At 43.2% G+C, this 19,684-nt stretch overlaps 1 protein-coding gene across 1 annotated transcript; it reads right to left on the bottom strand.

Annotated features, from left to right (window-relative positions):
- Positions 1-822: 822 nt before the first annotated feature.
- rab3b (RAB3B, member RAS oncogene family) lies at positions 823-17,584 on the bottom strand. The gene is made up of 5 exons (XM_063467254.1): positions 17,355-17,584; positions 14,514-14,738; positions 8,016-8,134; positions 7,813-7,937; positions 823-5,146 (listed from the first exon to the last, which is right to left on the bottom strand). Exons 2-5 carry the CDS (start codon positions 14,736-14,738, stop codon positions 4,962-4,964), a joined length of 654 nt encoding a protein of 217 aa, XP_063323324.1. The 5' UTR covers positions 17,355-17,584; the 3' UTR covers positions 823-4,961.
- Between the last annotated feature and the right edge of the window lie 2,100 nt (positions 17,585-19,684).

Here is a 19,684-nt window from a genome sequence, read left to right as displayed (position 1 = left end):
AGTTGCATCGTTTGGGCTGATTGTATTTTCATTTTATTGTATTTTCTAACCCTGCGAAAATCCACAGTTAAGCTGTTACAGCAGCCAAAACAATAAAGCAGATAATAACTACCACGTGTGGTGGTTATTACTGCTGCTTCACAGCAAGAAGGTCATGGGTTCAAATCCATGATGTTTCTGAGGTTGTTCTGTGTGGAGGTTACATGTCTGTCCGGGTACTCTAGCTTCATCCCCATAGTGTGAACTAGACTTGAATGGTTTTCTGTCTCTCTGTTAGCCCTGCCACAGGCTGGCGAGCTGTCCAGCCTATACCCTGCCTCTTGCCCTATGTCAGCTTGAATACGCTGCTTCTCCAGCAGAACTCATTGGCTGATAGAACATGTCCATCATTTTGCTACACACAGTGAAGGATCTTGGCTTCCCTAGGAAACAGAGCCTGCTTGTCTCCTTCTTATGTCATCCCTCCAGTTCAGCCTGTTGTTGATGTGAACACTCAGATACTTCTCCAACACATACACATCCTGATCTTCGTTCTGAAGCTGACCACCCTCTCTCTGCTTTTATTCACATTCTGTACCGTCCTCCTGGACATCACTGATATCCAACCTCTGCAGAACCACCAGAGTTCTTCTGTAGGTGTTGTGACCGTCAGAGGATTATGAAGTGAACAGGAGTGGTACAGCAGACCCCTGTGGAGCAAATCGCACAGAGGTCCGACACAACTTTCAGAACTGTTTGCAGATTTATGTAATTTTTAAAAGATTCTCTGGTGACGACTGCATACGTATGTATTCTACCAAGGAAAAGCGACACGCATTCTGATTAAAGATTGTGATTTTTATTATACTAAATCTGATCTATAATATACAAACATTCACAATATTTTGTACAATCACTTTGTGCTTCTCCCCGAACAGGAGCAAACCGTAAGACAACAAGTTTACAGGAACTCTCTAAGAATTAGTCCATGGTTACACTGCAGAAAAATAAACTCAACACCAGGATCAGATCTACCTCTATCATTTACAAAGTCACTTAGAAAATAATCATATGAATACGATGTCCATGTTATTGTAAGTTCTTATCCATATGAAGACACACGGCAGGGAGTTACACACACCAACGTGCGCTGTGGTTGCTATACAACAGTTTGGCAGGATATAAGTTTATCAGAATATTTAAGAACAAATGTTTCTTCAAGTCTTCCATGAACACACGCACTGGAGCTCAAAATATCACAAGAACCCATACAACTGAACACGCAATAAATATCATGATACTCAACACGAACACACACGCACACACACACTCATGTAGGAAACACTGCAAACACGGCGGCTGTGCGACTACACCTGCTAAAGGGGGCGAGAGACGTGCTCTCCTCACTCATCAGTTCCACTCACGTGTGTGCGTGACTAAAAATCAGTCTCCGTGTGGCCTTGGCGGCACGGTCGCCGGTGCAAAAGCTGATTGCCACCATGAAGCAGGGCTGCAGCGCTCAGTGTGGCCCGGGCCAGGGTCTCTGATCCTGATCCCCTTTCCTGTCTTTGTTCTTCTGTGATTTTGGAAAAAAGCAGACATGGAAGTCTGTTCACGACATAGAAACCAAAACTACAGCAAGCACGCACTCCAGCACCGGCCAGAGGCGAGACCCTGGATGCTTTTTACTCTTCTATGACTCGTGAACTCTGACTCAGCTTCCAGCAAAGTGCAATTCAAACAGGTTTACTTCACACCTGAAGGTTGATGATTAGTGTGAATGCAAACACGACTCTTTGCTCATGCTCTCATTCACCATCTCAGATTGTTTCATAATAATGCCAAAAAGTGCTCCAAGCATGTCTCCGTTTGTCTGGAGCAGAATTTGTATGTGAACTGAGCCCTTATGAGCACGCTCACACCACCAAAGGGAGTGGATGATCATTCAGCAGTGACGGTCAGACAGTCGTCAGTTAACCTCAGAAACAAACCTCCTGCATGTCGGTTACTTTGGAGTTCCTGTTGCTGTTTGCAGCTTTCATTAATGTGAGTCCGTTGGCTTGATCCTGAACCAGAAAAGCTGTGTGTTACTGGAAGGTTTGACTGCTGCAGCTCTGGGTTGTGTCGTCAGGTCTCAGTGGCTTTAAATAACTCCGGTCTTCATAACTCGTGCTCTGTTTCTCTGTAATTAAAGCTCAGAGGTCAGAGAGGTGAATCCAGAGTTTCAGTCCCACAGGAAGGACAGCGTTTCAGTTTAAAGCATATCTCATTCGGGGTCATCACTGATTCTCTGCCGTGTATTTAAAGAATCTCACGGCTCTGTGAAGGCAGGAACTCTGCATCTCACTTCTGAGCACAGCCTTACATTACAGCAAAATGCACCTGAACTCAGGCTCCAGCAGCCACACCCACACTGGGCTTTAGAAATAAAAATGGCTCTGAGGCCTCTGATTCCTTGGAAGTCTTGGACCCCATTGGTCCATTTAGAAATCCTTCCACACCTTCACAACACAATGGAAACAGCTGGTACAGCGGCAGACGTTTTGGGGCTTCCTGTCAATGAGAAGAAACACTGACTGAGGGCCGGAACAGTGAAGATCTGAAGGACTGCTTCATCAGACAGAAACAGGAAGGGTGTATAAGCTATGAAGGACATGCAAAGAGAGCTGAAAGTCAAGCAGCATCACGTTAAGTCCTGTTGAAGGCTGCAGATTAGAGAGGACAGAGATAACAAACAGGGACTGTTTGTGCTCCTGCACACGCTCACATCAGACTTATATTTGTTCTGTTTGTTGTTAATAATCTTCCCGTTGCAGACAATTTGAGTCAGAGTTCAGAGTTTTTTTTAGTGGATGGTTTGCACATGCTCAAAGAGCATCTGTGTATCTCAGTTTGGTTTCCACAGAGTGAGCAGAGAAAATGTCTTCAGCTCTGGGATTTAGCATCACTGAAACCAAGACTGAAATCATCACACAAACATCCATAAAATCACAATGCAGTTTCAGCTTCGTTTCACACCTGGTTACAGGTGTGATCAATACTCACAGCTGTTCATCCGATATGACTCTTGAAATTAATGATTTAATCTGAGGTTTTACAGATCAGAACTCCCAATGGAGGTTTTTTCTTGGACGTAAACTTATGTGTTGTCTCAGTAATACTTTGTTGTAACACCATTTCAAGTGTTTTCCTTCTCATTGAAGTTTCTGTAGTTATCTTCAGACCCTGTTAAACCACCAGGGGGTGCTGTCTCTTCACCTCTGACCCGAGCGACTGGACTGCAGCCCTGTCAGAGTTGTGCGTTGGTGGTGCAGCCTTAAAGCGTCTGTCTGAGTAAGGCCAGTAAGAGTTTGTGGGCTATAGGCATGTTATATCAGAGGAACTAACGCTAGCTGTAGAGAAGCAGCATGAGTGATGACTCAGAGGAGGACTGTAAACACATGAGCAGCTGTGGCGTTGTGCTACACTTTGAGAGGAGAGGCAGTGCTGTGCTGACCTGTGACCCTGCTGACATCACACTCCAACTAAATGTGCATTTGGCGTGTTTGAGACACTAAACTTGACCCGCAGAGTTACGCAGTTAGAGGCCTGCTGCCTCACTGCACGTGTCATTACAGCACGGCACAAGCAGGTGTCAATCATCGTGTCTAATCTCAGGCAGAGTAAGAAGATTCACCCTCTGTGTCCCGGTCAACATCACAGTGCTGCAATCAAAGAGAGCATCTTCAGGGTAACAAAGAGAAGTCGGACGGCATCTTTGTGATGCATGCGAATGAAGCACACTTCTTAAGGGGCGTCCACACAGGAAGTGATTCACTCATCTTGCATCATTTTAATGGCAGCTAGATTATGGCTGTTCCTGGCTGTGGTTGCTTAGGTAGCCCTCTAATGTATTTACCACCCCCTGATAAGTCAGTCAGAGGTGTCCTTCACTCCACTGGTAGTTGCTTTAACCGCTCACCTTTAAGTTAAGGAAAGTTTAACTCAAGAGCCACCCACTTTGTATCACCAATGGTTATTTCTCTGTGAAGAAGTCTGCACTACAGAGTGGCAGGCAGCGGCTTGCAGAAATAAGCCTTTTACTAGTGTTAACAATCATCTGCAGTTTGGTGTCTGCAGCAGCTGGACTGGATGGGTCCTATTGTCCCTCTGACCTGCAGTGGTTTCCTGCTGGATGTTTCACATCTGTGCAGCATTCTGGATCAGCTTCTGTTGGATTTGGCTTTCATGCTTGCAAGAAGTTGAGTCTGTGGTTACCAGTTGTGCAGCTTTTTAGTCATATTTTGTTTCCACCTTGAAGTCACACCAGCACAGAAAATGCGCAGATCTAATCATCCTGTTGGAAACACCTTCAGTGCATTTTTTTCTTGGCAGAAACAGTCCACTCTCCACCCCTGACTCACAAATTCCCTTCACTTACCAAAAGTCTTCCTCACAGTCCTGACCTCTGACTCCTCATTCCACAGTAAAAGGCTCTACTTCACACATATGAATGTCAGCATTTCAACTAACACAACTATGAAATAAACCGTGCATGCTCATCATCAGATGCTAATTATCCATGCGACAGCTAAGAGAACAAACCGGAAGTACCTCATGTCACTTTTTTAGCCTGTCTGTAACTGTGTCACTTTCTAGTATAATCAAGCCTTTGTTCTTTTTTTTTGTTTCTGCATAAGAGAAAAATCCTTGAAAACAGTCACTGGTCACAGTGATATCACCACCAGCAGCACAATAACCTTTTCAAGCACGCCAAATCCACATTAGCATGGAGTACGCTGACAGCTAAAGGGCCTCCCATGGACACTTGGGATGGTAAAAGTGGTTATATAGATGTTAGTTAGCAGGGCCTGGAGAAGGCGTAGTAATGGATGGCCGCTCACAAACATGAAGCAGAGCGAGTGTGCAGAGGAATGTTACAATAGATAATCTATATTTTTTTTTCTTTTTCTTATTTTGAGAGCTTGGGGGATGACGGACGATCAGCAGCACTTCTGAGGTAACTGGGCAGGTTTGTCGGTCAGTCTGGTGGTCTTGGAACCAGGAGCTGCCGGCGCCTCTACGTCCACACGCTCCGACATCTTCACACAGATGATGTCCACCAAGCGCTCGAACACCTGCCGCACATTGATGTTCTCTTTGGCGCTTGCCTCGTAGTACTCGAAGCCTGCAGGAGGAAGCAGAAGAGTTTTACTTAAAAACCACTGCAGTAACAGCAACATTTAGAGACGTCGGACTCAGTGGATCACATTAGACTAGTGATAAAGAAAATGCTCCTTTATGCTGATGATGCCATGTTGTATAGCTCATAAACAGTCTTTTAAACTCAGTGGAAATGTCATTGTCCTAGTGTTTTATATGCCTGAATTCTCTGAATTTTCTGTTGGATTTTATTATTATAGCATTTTGAAGTTAGTTTGTGGTAATGCAGATGTGTTTTCATGGATATTTGTTTTAGTTTTTAGGTTGTACTCAGTTTCAGTTCACACTTTCAGTAGTGTTTCATTACTTCGGTGTTTCTGGTTCTGTTGAGTTTTACTTCCTGTCTGTTGATTGTCTTGAATATGTTTAACTCTGGCTTATTTTCCCACGTCTAGTGTGTATAAACAGTCCTGTCTCCCTCTGTGTTCTTGTCAGATTAGGTTTTTATCTGTGCTTTGTGTTGTGCTGCCCTGCATCTCCATGGGTTTTCTTTGGATTGCAAAATTTTGGTTATTCCAACAAATAAAGGCTTTATTTCAACTACCTGCCTTGGTGTCCTGGATTTGGACCCTTTCCAACACCTCCACCTTCCAATTTATGCAGGAAAACAACTTTCTCATGGGTTTATTTCTTTAATTTAATGAATGAAACATAAAATCTCCTTTATGCTGATGACAATGTATTGTATTGCTCAGATGGGGTGGCTGTAGCTCAGGAGGTAAAGCAGGTCATCTACTAATCAGAAGGTTGGTGGCTTGATCCCTGACTGCTCCACTCTGCAGCTTGGGCAAGACACGTGCTGTCTGACGCATCAACCTGAGTTTGACTGTTCGACAGAAAGCATTTAAGCACATACAACATGTTGTATGAAAGGCTTTGAGTGCTCTGCAAGAGTAGAAAAGGACTATATAAGAAAGATCATTTAGATATATGTTTTTTAAGTTCATTCTTGAATATTAATGCAAGAGGAAAGACAAAAAACCCTGAAAATGAGGTGGTTCTGGAAAAGAACCAGAAGAGTTTTTTTCTTTTAAGTGGCTTTAGAGCTTTAGTAAGATAGATGCTGTTTATATTGAACTGTAAGGAAAAGTCTGTTTGCTTTATGAAAACAGACAAATTCAGCTACGTGTCAATGTCTGCTCTAGTTTTAAAAATGAAAGGGAATAAACTCCATATTTGATACCAGAGAGATCCTTAATATAATAAAGCTTAAAGTTTGGAGAGCGAACATTGGTTCATGTAAGAGCTGTCAGACAGACACTAGGTCCTACTCATTTCTTTTCGAGTAGGTTTTTCCCGTGTCATGGAAATGATTTTCTGTTTTTTTTTTAATCAGACTGTGTGAGAAGCAGACACTTGAACAGATGCTCGTTTAGCTGATGTGGAGAATCTGATTCACTCTCTTCCTCAGGCTACATGAAAGGTGAGTTAAACAGTTAATAGAGCTGCAGCAAGGCTCAGTTTCAGCTCTATTATCTGCATTAGGACAGAAACCATGAGGAGTGAAACATCTCATCCCATATTTGTGTGTTTAAGGTGTTTCAGGCTTTCGGCTCAGTGTCAGCACAGCTCTCTGATGGACTGACCTCAGAGCAGCTTTGAATAAATGTGACCTGAACAGCGGGCCCTGAATAACACCTGAGCTCGTCTAAAAACATTGGGAGTGAAGTCTGATGTCAGTAAAGTACAGACATGATAATGTTTATTTCTAACAAACAAAACCAGAATAGTAATTTATTTGCCACATAATGTAAGAATGAAAAGTTTGAAGGTGTTTTCATGAGTGTGCTTTAATTAATAATAATTTTCAGGCTAGACACCATCAAACAAAGAAAAATCAATGCTGGCGCTCTGAATCAGATATTCATTTCTTTGTTCTGCAGTCGGCACACGGTGTGCGAAAATGAATTCACGTAGGGTGGTGCATTAATAAAATCTATCAACAATAAAGTGCAATGCTGCTTTTACTGGAATAAAAAGCTACTCGCCCCATCAGTGCTGAGAGCCGCAGCTTTTACCTGCTTTCATATTCTTGTTCTTCATGTTCTTGTGCATAAAGAAAAATTAAAGCTAAACTGAGTACTTTCTAAATGTTCAGACCAAGAAAAAGCAAAAATAAAATAAACTTATAATCAGATTTCCTCCAACAGGTATAATTTAAAGAAAGTTCTTCGGCAGACAGGGCTCACCTGGTGAAAACACACCTGCCCTCACTGTTTGCAGAAACCATCCCTGTTAGTCTGAAGGCTTCTCCTGCACTGCCTTCACGCTCAGGTGTTTGCAGGTAAATGTTAGATCATATGAGGAGGGTGATGGATTGTGTGTATGTATTTTAATCACACTATGGGTTTTTCTACTTTTTTACTACATCATACATACTACATGTCCCATGAGCCTGAGCACAGAGCTGCTGAAGGAAGAGATGAGCCATCCCTTTTTCTTTGAATAGTTAAACTAAGTAAGCACATATATATATATATATGTATATATATATACATATATAATTTTCTCTTTAAGTTCCTTTTTGGGGCCCTGAGGCAGTTTTTCTCTCACTCCAACCATCTCAAGCTAAAGAAGAAACGTTTCTTCTGCTGTCTGTACCACCTGAGGTGAAAGAGAGCTGAGTCTCACCTAGCTGATCAGCCAGGTGTTTTCCTTTCTCAGGGGGTACCACTCTCTCCTCGTCCATGTCGCACTTGTTGCCCACCATGATTACCTGGGCATTATCCCACGAGTACGTCTTGATCTGCGTGGCCCTGCAAACACACAGCAACATGACCTGAGCTGAGTTTCACTTTCTGAGCTGAATCACAAGCTTCCAGCCAATCACCTACCAGTCCTGGACAGCGTTGAAGGACTCCTCGTTGGTGATGTCATACATGAGAATGAAGCCCATGGCACCGCGGTAGTAGGCTGTGGTGATGGTGCGGTAACGCTCCTGACCGGCCGTGTCCTGAAAACAAACACACAGCTAGTCACATGACCAGAGATGGGCACTAACGCGTAATCCGATTATTTTTTTCAAGTAACGAGTAAAGTAAGGGATTACTATTGCAAAAAAGGTAATTAGATTACTGTTACTTTCCCGTAAGCACGCTGCGTTACTGCGTTACTAAAACCGTGATTTTTTTGCGAGAATGTCTCATGACAGTGACGTAAGCGAGTGCAACGTTCGTGGCAACAGCTGTGTGCTGATCAAGAATGGATAATATATCGAGTGCGGGAGAGAGTATGAGCGTGCAGCGTTTAAAGCGTGGAAGTACTGACCTTACTTTGAGTTTGATTCCGTAAAAAGTGACAAAAACATTAGCGTCCGCTGTTCACTGCATGGGAAGAAAACTTCTCTTTACAGCGAAAAAAACCCCTAAACTTCCGAGCAAGCACCGAGTGCGCTACCATGGAATGGGAAATTCACAGAGAAACTCGCGGATTTTTCTACTGACCGCTGCGGCACCTGTACCAGGGCAAACCTCCGCCTGCCCCACTCCTGCTTTACAGGTGAAAATAGAGCAACAGGACCGCCAGTCTTTGATTTTATTTATTTTCTGCTGTGTTTTACTTGCATCTATTTGAAAGAGTGAGTGTAAACACAAAAAACTATTTTATTTTATATTCTGGAATGTGCAGAAAATAGGTTTAAATGTTCAACAAATTTCTTCCAGTCAGAGAATGTTGCATATAATTTAATTTTTGCTTGATGCATAAAGTTAAAAGATTAAAACTAATAAAACAAGTTTTGAAAAGAGACGTTTCCATTTGATTACATTTTGTATGATGGATTATGCAGAAAAAGTAGAATTGGGCTGAAAGAGCTATTTCTTTATTACCTATTCAGGTTGTAAATCATATTTTTAAAAAGTAACTAAGTAATTAATTACTTTTGAAAATAATTAATCAGTAAAGTAACAGGAATACTTTTTGGGGGAAGTAACCAGTAATTAGTTACTGATTACTTTTTCAAGTAACTTGACCAACACTGCACATGACTGTGCCAGCTGCAAACAGACTTTAACTACTAAAATCTGCAGTTCTTCCAACGTCCAGCAGAGGCTCCAGCAGTGAGTCAGTCCCTTCAGACTCCGATGTTAAAGGTTTACAGCAAAAATAAACATATTTACAGCTGGATGCACAAACTTGTCTGGTCTCTATTGATATTTCCCCCTTTATAACAACAGTATGGGGGGAGTGGTTTTAGAACTCCCCTGGAAAGTTTGCATTATTAGAGGCGTGGCCTCTTTGACTGACATGTAAATGGTGACACAAGTGGCTGTAGCTGCTACCAGTCAATACCTCTGGACCCTTTTTGTGCTGTTAGAGCCTTTTTAATGACATTATGTGACCAATAATATGGCTGCTGTGAGGTTACTGTACTAACAGACCATCTAGGAAGTGAAATTCTAGGTATCTGTGTCTGTGTGATGTACCCATACAGTCTGTAGATGCATACTGATAACAAGAGCATTAGCTGATAACTTAGCATTCCAGCCTCTCGTCTGAATATGGTCTGGAAACAAACAAACAAAAAAACCCAGCACGGTGAAGGCCGAAAGTAAACTCCAAAACTTCCAGACTTCGTGGCTGCATCCGTATTTAAGGTCCACTCTATGAATCTACCATGATGAAGCCATCAGTGCTGAAGCTCCAGAAATAAAACTGTAAAACTGTCTGTAAATCTGCAGGAGAAGAAAAAGAGAGGAAGATGCTGGATTGAGACACAGCGGGGAAAAACTCCTGAAACAAACATCCTCACAAATACACGAATACATAAACTACACAGCAGGTTCATTATAGATAATTTGTTTGGAACCTAAAATATGAGTGCGTTGATTCAGCTTAAGTGTTTCTTTAGACACCTGCTGGGTTTCTGCAGAAGCTCAAAGGCTTGAAAGAACAACTTCTGAAGAGTAAAGGGTGATGAATAAAAAGTTTTTAATATTTAAGCAAAACAGTCATTCAGCTAACGGGATCAGTATCCCTCCCTGTGCTACTGTATATGTGTCAGTGCTGCTTTAATAACTCTGACTTGTGATATGAGAGATTAAATACACATCATTACTGTGGAAACTGAAGACGATGAGTAAAAATTATCTAAGAAAGCACCAGAGACTCTTTCAGCTAGTCTCAGGCCATTGATCTCTGCAACAAGCAGCCGCGCCACAGTGTGACTTTCACGCCGCCGTCCTCCACCGCTTCATCCTCCGTATCACTACAGCTGCCCCGAGTCACTCTGCTAATTTTAGCTCTGACTCAACACTTCCTGATTCTGCCTTTATCCTGAGAGACACAGCGAGAGCTCGCATACGATTAATTAATTCAGATTGTGGCGTGTGTGTGTGTGTTTATGATGGAGGATGATCAGCCTCAAAAATATGCAGACAGCTGAAACACTCTCCTACTGCCTACTCCTGTATGACATTAACAGAGCCAAAACATCCAAAATAAATATGACGTTTTATTCCGAAAGACCTGAGGCCATAAACTCATCAGAGGTTTGCACTCAGCTCAGCTGAGCGGGAGGATCAATCTCTTCTTAAACTTCTATCCAATCACACTTTTGACAACTAGAGGTGTCGCCCCTAGTGACTACATTTGTCTGTAAGCAGAGCCAGTGATCTAAAATCTGTGTTAATATGTTGAAGTTAACAGCCATAAACTACACCTCCCATGATGCTTTGGTCATAGCGCTCCATCCAACAGTTTTTGTTCAGTCTATTTTTACTCACAACGATGCTTTCAGTTTAAATCAGCTGGCTCTGATTGGCTCCAATTATGTCAACACACATACACACACACACGCACACAAACACCTTCTGGGCCCTTCGTCTCCCGCCAGGTCTCAACCTCTCCACCCTGAGAGCTCCTTTTAATTGCCACTAAAGTCAACACAGTAACGGAGTGTGTGTGTGTGCCTGTGTGTGTGAGCGTAAAGGGCCGGTGCCATGGCAACAACATCACCACTGATAAAAGGAGCTGTGAGTGTGTTTTTGCTGCAAGCAGAGCTCAGTCTGCTGATCCACTTTAAACACATGCAGCTGATCATTACTGCGCTTTATGAAGACGTGCGCTCTGTCACAGCACATTCAACATTACAGCTGACGTCACAGAATTGTAACGTTTCGTCGCAGTGTATTAAAGCAGCGAGAGCAGAGACATTAAAGGACGAGGAGACACATCACTGAACCCTCTGAGAGATTCAGTATGAGCAAAGATGGAGGCACAAGTTTAACCTGCAGGGAAAAGATGCTTTTTAAACTTTAATTTGAAGGAATAAACAGACAATTTTACAAAAACTGCCCGAATGGAACAAGTAAAGGCTCAAAATCCACATCAATCAAGCCAATCAAATAAAACACAGTGCAGGAAGCATCAGTGCGATCTGCAGCAGCTAAAGATTCGATCAAACCTTAGATCAGCGTTGGGCTGTCAGATGACCATTAGATGATGTCTGTGGTCAGTTTGTGGAAGGTTTTTGATTGTTTTGGTGTAACATGCATGAAAGCTGTGGTCTGATCTCGACTTAATGTGAGATCATTTGACCCGTGATTCTATTCATGCAGTTTTTATTTGTGGACATGAAAGCAAAAAATAATTTAAAAAAAGAGTTAATTTCACAATAACCGCTCCAGTTCAATTCAGTTTTATTCAGACAGCACCAATTCACAGCAACAATTGCCCCATGATGCTTTATAGTGTAAGATAAAGAGAAAACACCAACAATCAGACGATCTGCTGTGTGAGCAGGACGTGGCAACAGGAGGAAGAAAGAACTCCCTTTGAACAGGAAGTTAAATCACATAAGATCCGATCAGACAAGTGCTTTAAAGTGTTTCCAAATTTCTGCCGAGGGGTGAAAAGTGCATCTTCAAGCACTTTGGCTCTGCAGCTCAACATCTAAACCACATGGAGTATTTCCAGTATTTAGAATGGGTCAGCTCAGTCAGCGTCCTCCTGACCCATCAGGACAGCGTGTTCTGCCATACCACAAAACCTCACCAGGAACAGGTTGAGGAACATGGTGCGTCCATGGAGCTGGCCCGACCTCCAGACTTCCCCAATGGCTGCAGATGAGCAGACATCCATTTCCCCAACAACATTTTCAGCTGAAAGATCTCTCTTAGAAAACCTTTCATCCTTGTTAACAGCTCACTTGATGCTGTGTCAGCAGAGATGCTCAGCATTGTAAGAGGGGCTGATTGGCTCACAAACTGTGACTTTCTCTATGGTTCATCTTCACTTTTGCACAGAGATGTGTCTAAAAAAGGAGAGATCTTGGAGAAAATGTGTCACTGTTCCAGCGACTGTATCTGAGCGGGTAACCTGAGGTTAACTTTGTATTTGGTGAGCTCAGACAACCTTCAGAGGAAGCTCATTTCTGCTGCCTGTATCCTCAGTCTCATTCTGCCATCACTGCCCACAGCTCTTGGTCATATGTGGGGTAGGAATGTGTAAGTTTGCTCACTTACAAATAAATGAACTGTCTCTATTTTTTATGATAGTTTCATTTTAATGCACAGAGACAGAATATCATTTGAAAATCCAGAAACTGACATTACATAAACGTTATAAATACATTTGTATGTTCATTGAGGGAAATAGGTATTTGATTCTCTGCGAACCAGCCAGAACCTCCTACAGACTGGCTGTTTGCCATGTGGCAAACAGATTACAATCAATCAATCAATCAATCAATCAATCAAAATCTCAGTGACCATCAATCAGTCTAAGTCTGGAGCTTCATGCGAGATCTTGCCTCATGCGATGAGGATAATCATGGGAAAAGTGGTGGATCAGCCCAGAACTCCATGGGATGAGCTTGATAATGGTATCGTGTTACACTGTAATGGATTGGAATCTTCCAGGAGGCTCATGTTCAGGCCCATCTTAAGTTTACCAGTGAACACCTAAATGAATCAGAGAAGGCTTGGGAGAAAGACCTGTGGTCAGATGAAACCAAAATCGGGCTCCTGCTGAGGTTAGAGGAAGAGAAATGCTGAGTACGACTCAAAGAATAGCAGCCCCACAGTCAGGCACTGAGGTAGAAACATTATGCTTTGGGCTGTTTTTCTGCTGAGGGTAAATGATGATTTCACCACACTGAGGGGCCGATGTATGAAGCCAAACTAGAACCAGAACCTCCTTCCCTCAGCCTGATCACTGAAGATGGGTCAAGGATGGGACTTCCAGCATGAAAATGACTCAAAACATATCGCCAAGGCAACAAAGGAGTGGCTAAAGAAGAAGCAAGTCCTGTGAAGCTACTAAGGCTTTGAGTTGGCAACTGATAGCCAAGAACAGAGGAGTGGGCCAACTTCCCTCTTGAGAAGTGAGCAAACCTGATGACCAACAACAAGAAACATCTTACTGCTCTGCTCGCCAACAAGGCAACAAGACATGCAAGTCAGTTTATAATTTTTATGTAATGTGTTTTTTTTTTATTTTTGGTTGATATTCATCTCTCATCATTAAAATGAAACCACTATAAAAAACAGAGACTCTTCATTTCAACTGGGATCAAATCATTATTCCCCCTTTAAACCCTTCTGTAAACCAGCTCTGCCTTCAGCATTCATCGTCACCACGACACACCGATAAGAAGCTTGCATTAAGTCCGAGGTCCAACTGACCCATTGGTGCATCTCATGCTTTTATCATCACTTTTAAACAACATCCTGAGATATTGAAGAAACTGTGTGTTACGTCCCTGAATGACCATCAGTGTTGAGCCCTGAGTCTGTATGAGGGAAAGAGGTTATTGTTTGGTAAAAACTTTTAAAAGGGCTGTTACAGAATCCCGGTAATGTTGCATCACCTTTCACCGTCTCAGCCTTACCTGCATGGACCCTACCACCTGCCCAGGTAAGGATGATGCAAATGAGACAAAATATAAACAAAGAGAAGTTCCTGCTGACTCGTCACTGCTAATTGACACTACCATCGCACTCCCTGATTAACAAAAGAGCCACAAAAAAAAAAACAGACACACAAACACAGAGTTTAAACTGATAATCTGATGATCAATAATTAATTTTATGACTAAAACATTTTGTGGTTGCGAAACCACTTTTTCCTAACAGAGGGGCTGCTTCTGAGGACTGACACCAATGCAGGTGTCCTCTGACGTCATAGCGAACCAGGTTTAACATCTAACCACCAGCCTTCCAACTTCTTTCTATTATTTTTTACTTTATAACTAAAAAAAAAAAAGAATATCACAGAGGCAGAGAGTGAAGACATCGATGCAACAGGACACCATGTGCATAATTTGTGACATCAGCATCTGTTTCCACACGCCAGTCTGTCTCCTGCACCTCAGACAAGCAAACCTTCCTCACCCAGATCTGCAGCTTGATCCTCTTGTCGTTGCGATACACCGTTTTCACTTTGAAGTCAATGCCCACGGTGCTGACGAAGGAGTTGCTGAAGGAGTCGTCGGCGTAGCGGAACAGGAAGGACGTCTTCCCCACGCTGCTGTTGCCGATGATCAGCAGCTTGAACATGTAGTCGAAGTTTTGGTCAGAGCCATCCCGCTGGCCGAAACGCTGGTCTGCCTTTGCCATCTGAAGATTTGAAAAGGACAAAATCACAAGAATCAGCAACATGACTATTCATCCAGACTGAGAGCTTCTTTAAGTCTCACCTGAGATTGCAGGGTTTACATTTTCCTATGTCACAGTCTGAGCATGTCAGTGGTACAAAAGCTCTTTTACTTTGATGGGATCAGTTGGGATGGGAAGAATCTGTCTGCTTACAGTGTTTTCACTCAGTATTCCAAACTATGTTGATTATTTAGACCCATATATGTATAGAAAAAGGGTAAAGAAAATCTTTGAAGGTGATTAAACATTTAGTGAAGAGAACACCTGAACAGCAGACGTCTGTGGTCGCCTAAAACTCACTCTGATGGTGCCTGAACCTCGTACAGGTCTGATGCACTGATGATTTCAGTGGTGTTTCTGAGGTGTGATGCAGAGCGTTACTAAATGCATGCGTGGACTACAGGAGGAAATTTCATGGTGGCGTGAGCGTCGTTTTAACCTAGTGTAACCAGTCAGCTTCACCACCAACAACATCAAGCGACTGCCTCACTGGTGAGTCCATAACATGCAGACAAAGGAAACGTAGAATAACCAACAATGACTTCATGTTTTATTCAGTACAACGTAAAACAAGTGGCTGAGCACATAAAACACACAGAGGTCAGAGATCTCATAGACTTCTACAGGACCGAAGTCTGTTTGCAGCCACAGCTGTCGCCCCCTGGTGGCCATTAAAAAGAAGGCAGCTTTAAAGCATTTTCCATGCTGGCTTCATTTTTTACACCTGAAGCTGCATTAGTCTTTTCTACGGCCTGTGGGTGTGTGCACACAGCGTTTTTTCCATCCAGTATCTGCCTGCTACTCCACAGAGTGAGGCGGTGCAATATACGGTCTGAGATCGGTGCACCTGCAGCTCTGATTTACATGTTAAAGGGTTTAACACTCAGAACTTGCAGTCTGCTAATTTTACTGAGTGGATTTTAATGGAGTGGATTTCATGATCTGAATGAGCGTTTCAGTCCATTCAGGCTCACTGCTGATTGGTTAAACCTGAAAAGGTTCTTTAAATGTGACCTACTGCTGCTCTCCACAGACACTCTGCTTCCACACATGTGGATCAGGCTCAGTTATAAACAGCCTTCTTTCTTATTCAGGCTTGATTTCCTCATAAATCGTCAAAGATGTGCAGATGATTCCAGGTGTTTGATTTGAAGGTGTGGTTGAAGGAGCTGAATAAAAAAGGAAGTCCTTAGGGTGCAAACAGCAAGCAGATCCATCAGGGCGACCATCAGGAGAGGACACATCACAGCTTGGTCCATTCAGAGGTCAAAGGTCTGGAAGTTACATCACAGCATGAGGAAGCACTATGTGTAGCGGGAAGAGAAGAACTGCAGGTGCAGAGGATTCAGCCCGAACTGGAAATATCCATCAGGTGAAGGTGAACCCGAGCCATCTCGTGCCGCTTCCATTAGTGCATGTCATAATGCCATATGATTGCCCCCCCCCCCCCCCCCCCCCCCAAAACAACCACTTGTGGAGAGCATACTGTAGATAATGTAACTGAGTACATTTACTCAAGTACTTTACTTAAATACAGTGTTAATGTACTTATACTTTCTTGAAGTATTTCTGATCTCAGCTACTTTAATTATTTTGGACGTTGTACTTTGTTTCCTCTTCTTCTGCAGATTTTAAAATATAAATTAATTGACACATCATCCCATTAATATCTACAGGTGCAACATTAAAGTCATAAACACATTAAAGAAGTAACGATTGGTGGTTTAATGAATCAATAATCACTATAGTGATTTTATACTGGCTGTAGGTGTGAATGGTTGTCTCTCTTTCTGTTAACCTTGTGATACCTGTGCAGGTGTGCCCCGCCTGTCAGCCTATGACAGCTGGGACAGTCTCTTCAGCTGAATAAGAAAATGATTCAATTTTATTTTATTTCTATAGCACCAAATCACAACAACAGTCACTTCGTTGTATGGGGTGCAATGACTAACACAGATGCTGCAGAGGCCAATGGAAATAGTCGTGTTTTCGCATCTTTGGATAAAAATGATTGAAAACTATAACGAACAAAAGAGGTTTAAACTTCATGAAGTATCATGTAAAACGTGTGTGACCAAACAGGGACCACAGAATCACACCCAGCAGGTCTGAGCTCACGTGCAGCTCTCCTGATCAGAAGCATCATACCAGAGAGGATTATCTGATCATCACCAGGTTAACATCAGCACGCTTATTATCGCTAAATGAAAGGTGAAGATGATGAAGGTGCTGTTTGATAATCAGAATGAGCAGCCATCCCTCCAATAGGGCCTCCGCAGGGAGGAGAAGCCACGGAGCAGCCTGAATCCCCGCAGACCAGCTGCACCTCTGAGTTCATCATCACCATCATCATCATCCCACATGGACGTCATCAAGCTTCAGCGTCGAAAAATACAAACCATCGATTAGAGAAGGATCAAAGCCATCGATCAACGACGATGATGTGAAGATGATGATGAGGCTGGAGGAAAATCACAGAGATGCACGAGCCCCGGTGTCGCACCGGTGCAGGTGTGACCGACGTTTCTGGATCAGTGTGTGTGTCCGTATGTGTGTGTGTGTGTCCGTGTGTGTCACCTCTGCTGGGCGGATCGGACGCTCTCTCGGTGTCTCGGTGTGCAGATAAAATCCGTGTCTTCTCAGCAGTGGCTCCTGTGTTGGGGAGAGGAGGAGGCGCGTGCAGACCGGATGTTTGCTGTGAAACGAGCTGAAGAGTCTGAATCTGTCCGCGCGCAGCTGCTTCACGCACGGCGGCAGGCTGACATGCTGCACACAACTCCTGCTGCTCCTCACGCGCCAGCAGCGGCTCTTCCACGGTCAACGAGCGGCTCCGTGCGTGCGCAGGCGGCTCCTCCTCAGCCAATCACAGCGCGCCGCTCCGCAGACGCTGCGCGCGATGACTCATAACAACGGAGGAGGCTGAAGGAGCGCGAGGACAGCAGCCTGTTGGAGCTACTGCACCATCATCATCTTCATCCACTTCATCACCATCGTCTTCATCATCATCATCATTCTCATCATCTTCATCACATCAACATCTCATCATCATCACATCATCATCATCACATGATTTTCATGATCTTCGCCATCATCATTATTTTCATAATCTTCATCACATGATCATCTTCTTCATCCTCTTCATCCTCTTCATCATCATCATCATCACATCATCATCTCATCATCTTCCTCCTCCTCATCATCATCATCTTCATCACATCATCATCATCATTTTCATCATCAATATTTTCATCATCTTCATCACATCATCTCATCGTCATCACATCATTTTCATAATCTTCATTACATCATCATCTTCATCATCAACTTCTTCATCTTCAGCATCAGCATCCTCAGCAGCAGGAGGCAGACACAAACCTTTCACTTGCAGATTCACACTGTGAGAAACATCAGCTGAGGGATCTCTGATCCACATGCAGATGGTGCAGTGCTGTAAGAACAGGTGGAGCAGCAGGGGGCGGGGCTGCCCCCCCATCTGTACCTGACAGTGGTTCGGTCCACACCTGTCCTTCCCTGAGGACATGTGACCTGCTGATGTCTGTTTCTGTTACTCAGAAAAATGAAAGGTGTTTAACCAGACAGGTTTTATCAGCTCACCTTTACAATCTTCTTGTTACAGGGCGGGTACCTCACCTCCTCACCACAGAGGCCCCTCAGCCTCCAGGGGCCACCGCCAGGGGGCGCCACTCTCAGACTGACCACCTTTCTTCTTGCAACTCCACTCAGAGAAATCAGTAGAAAGAGATGTCTTCATGAATGCTCAATCATCCATGTAAGTAAATCCCAAAAGGTTGATGATCTTCATCTGGACATAGCGTTTTCAGTGGGAGAAATGTTTCATCAGTCATCCAAGTGACTTCTTCAGTCTCAGCTGACTGCAGGTTTCCCCAACCTTATAAACAGTACTTTTACACAATGACTGAAACTAGCTCACTGAATAAACAAGTAGAACAAGTAGAAAGATGTGCTGCCCCAACACTCACAGAGCAGAGTTCCTGTTGCAGTCCGTCTGCAGGGCATCTGCCTTGTAGCGCAGCCTCTGCAGTCTAGACCACGCAGTTACAACAGACCTACAACCATGCAGGCATCTGCACAGAACCCCACAAAATTGACCTCACACACCTCACAGAAACTATATTTTTCAGCACATTTGTATCCTTCTACACATCGTTGCCTCAGTCTTTATATGAATCTGTGCGCTCTTTAAACATTTACATTATGACACAAACTATAAGGAGCTGCAATGATCCAACATTTGAAACAGAACAGGTGAAAATGCTCACCTGCATGATGCCTGCAGAGAAACCACTGTAGAACCTGACAGTGAACCTGATGGAAACTTTATTTCATTCAAAAGCTTTTCCCATGATTTCAGCCTTGCTTAGAGTATATGTCCAGTAGATGGTGCTGTGACTCAATTTATTCACTCAGTGTCTGGGAGCCGGTGTTGTGACAAAAAGTGTTGTAAATGACTTGTTGGCATATAATCTGCCAAAGCTTTGCCAAACATATCTGTGATGAAGGATATAAAGTCACTTTGAGGCAGAAAGGACATTCCTGTCCTGTCAGTTTTTGGCAAAAGTGACTTTTACCCTTTGAATAAAAAAAAAAAGACATTTTATGTCTTTTCATATGAAGGATGTGGCCAACAGAGCAGCAGAAATTGCAACAAACATAACATTGCTGTTTGATAAAGATATTTGAAGTGGCCAAATCAGGTTTTGGGCCACGCAAGTGAACTGCTGTTACTGCACAGGCACAATGACTTTACCTGTTTGATAATGAACTGCATTGTTATGTTTTTTTTTAATCATGTACAGCTCCTCAGGCTCTGCAGCCTCTCACTGCTGACCTTACCCGACCTTTTTATTCTAACTTTCATTATTTAA

The sequence above is a fragment of the Pelmatolapia mariae genome, linkage group LG23, assembly GCF_036321145.2.
Source record: "Pelmatolapia mariae isolate MD_Pm_ZW linkage group LG23, Pm_UMD_F_2, whole genome shotgun sequence".
NCBI classification, from domain to species: Eukaryota; Metazoa; Chordata; class Actinopteri; order Cichliformes; family Cichlidae; genus Pelmatolapia; species Pelmatolapia mariae.
The sequence above is the reverse complement of the archived record's forward strand: the minus strand, read 5'-3'. Positions and strand labels throughout refer to the sequence as shown.

Excerpts from the sequence above, each read along its gene's own strand:
- rab3b (XM_063467254.1), bottom strand. The coding sequence starts at position 14,738 with ATGGCAAAGGCAGACCAGCGTTTCGGCCAGCGGGATGGCTCTGACCAA. Across the intron at positions 7,938-8,015 it reads TTCAACGCTGTCCAGGACTG|GGCCACGCAGATCAAGACGT; the intron begins GTAGGTGATTGG and ends GTGTGTTTGCAG. Across the intron at positions 5,147-7,812 it reads ACACCTGGCTGATCAGCTAG|GCTTCGAGTACTACGAGGCA; the intron begins GTGAGACTCAGC and ends TTCCTCCTGCAG.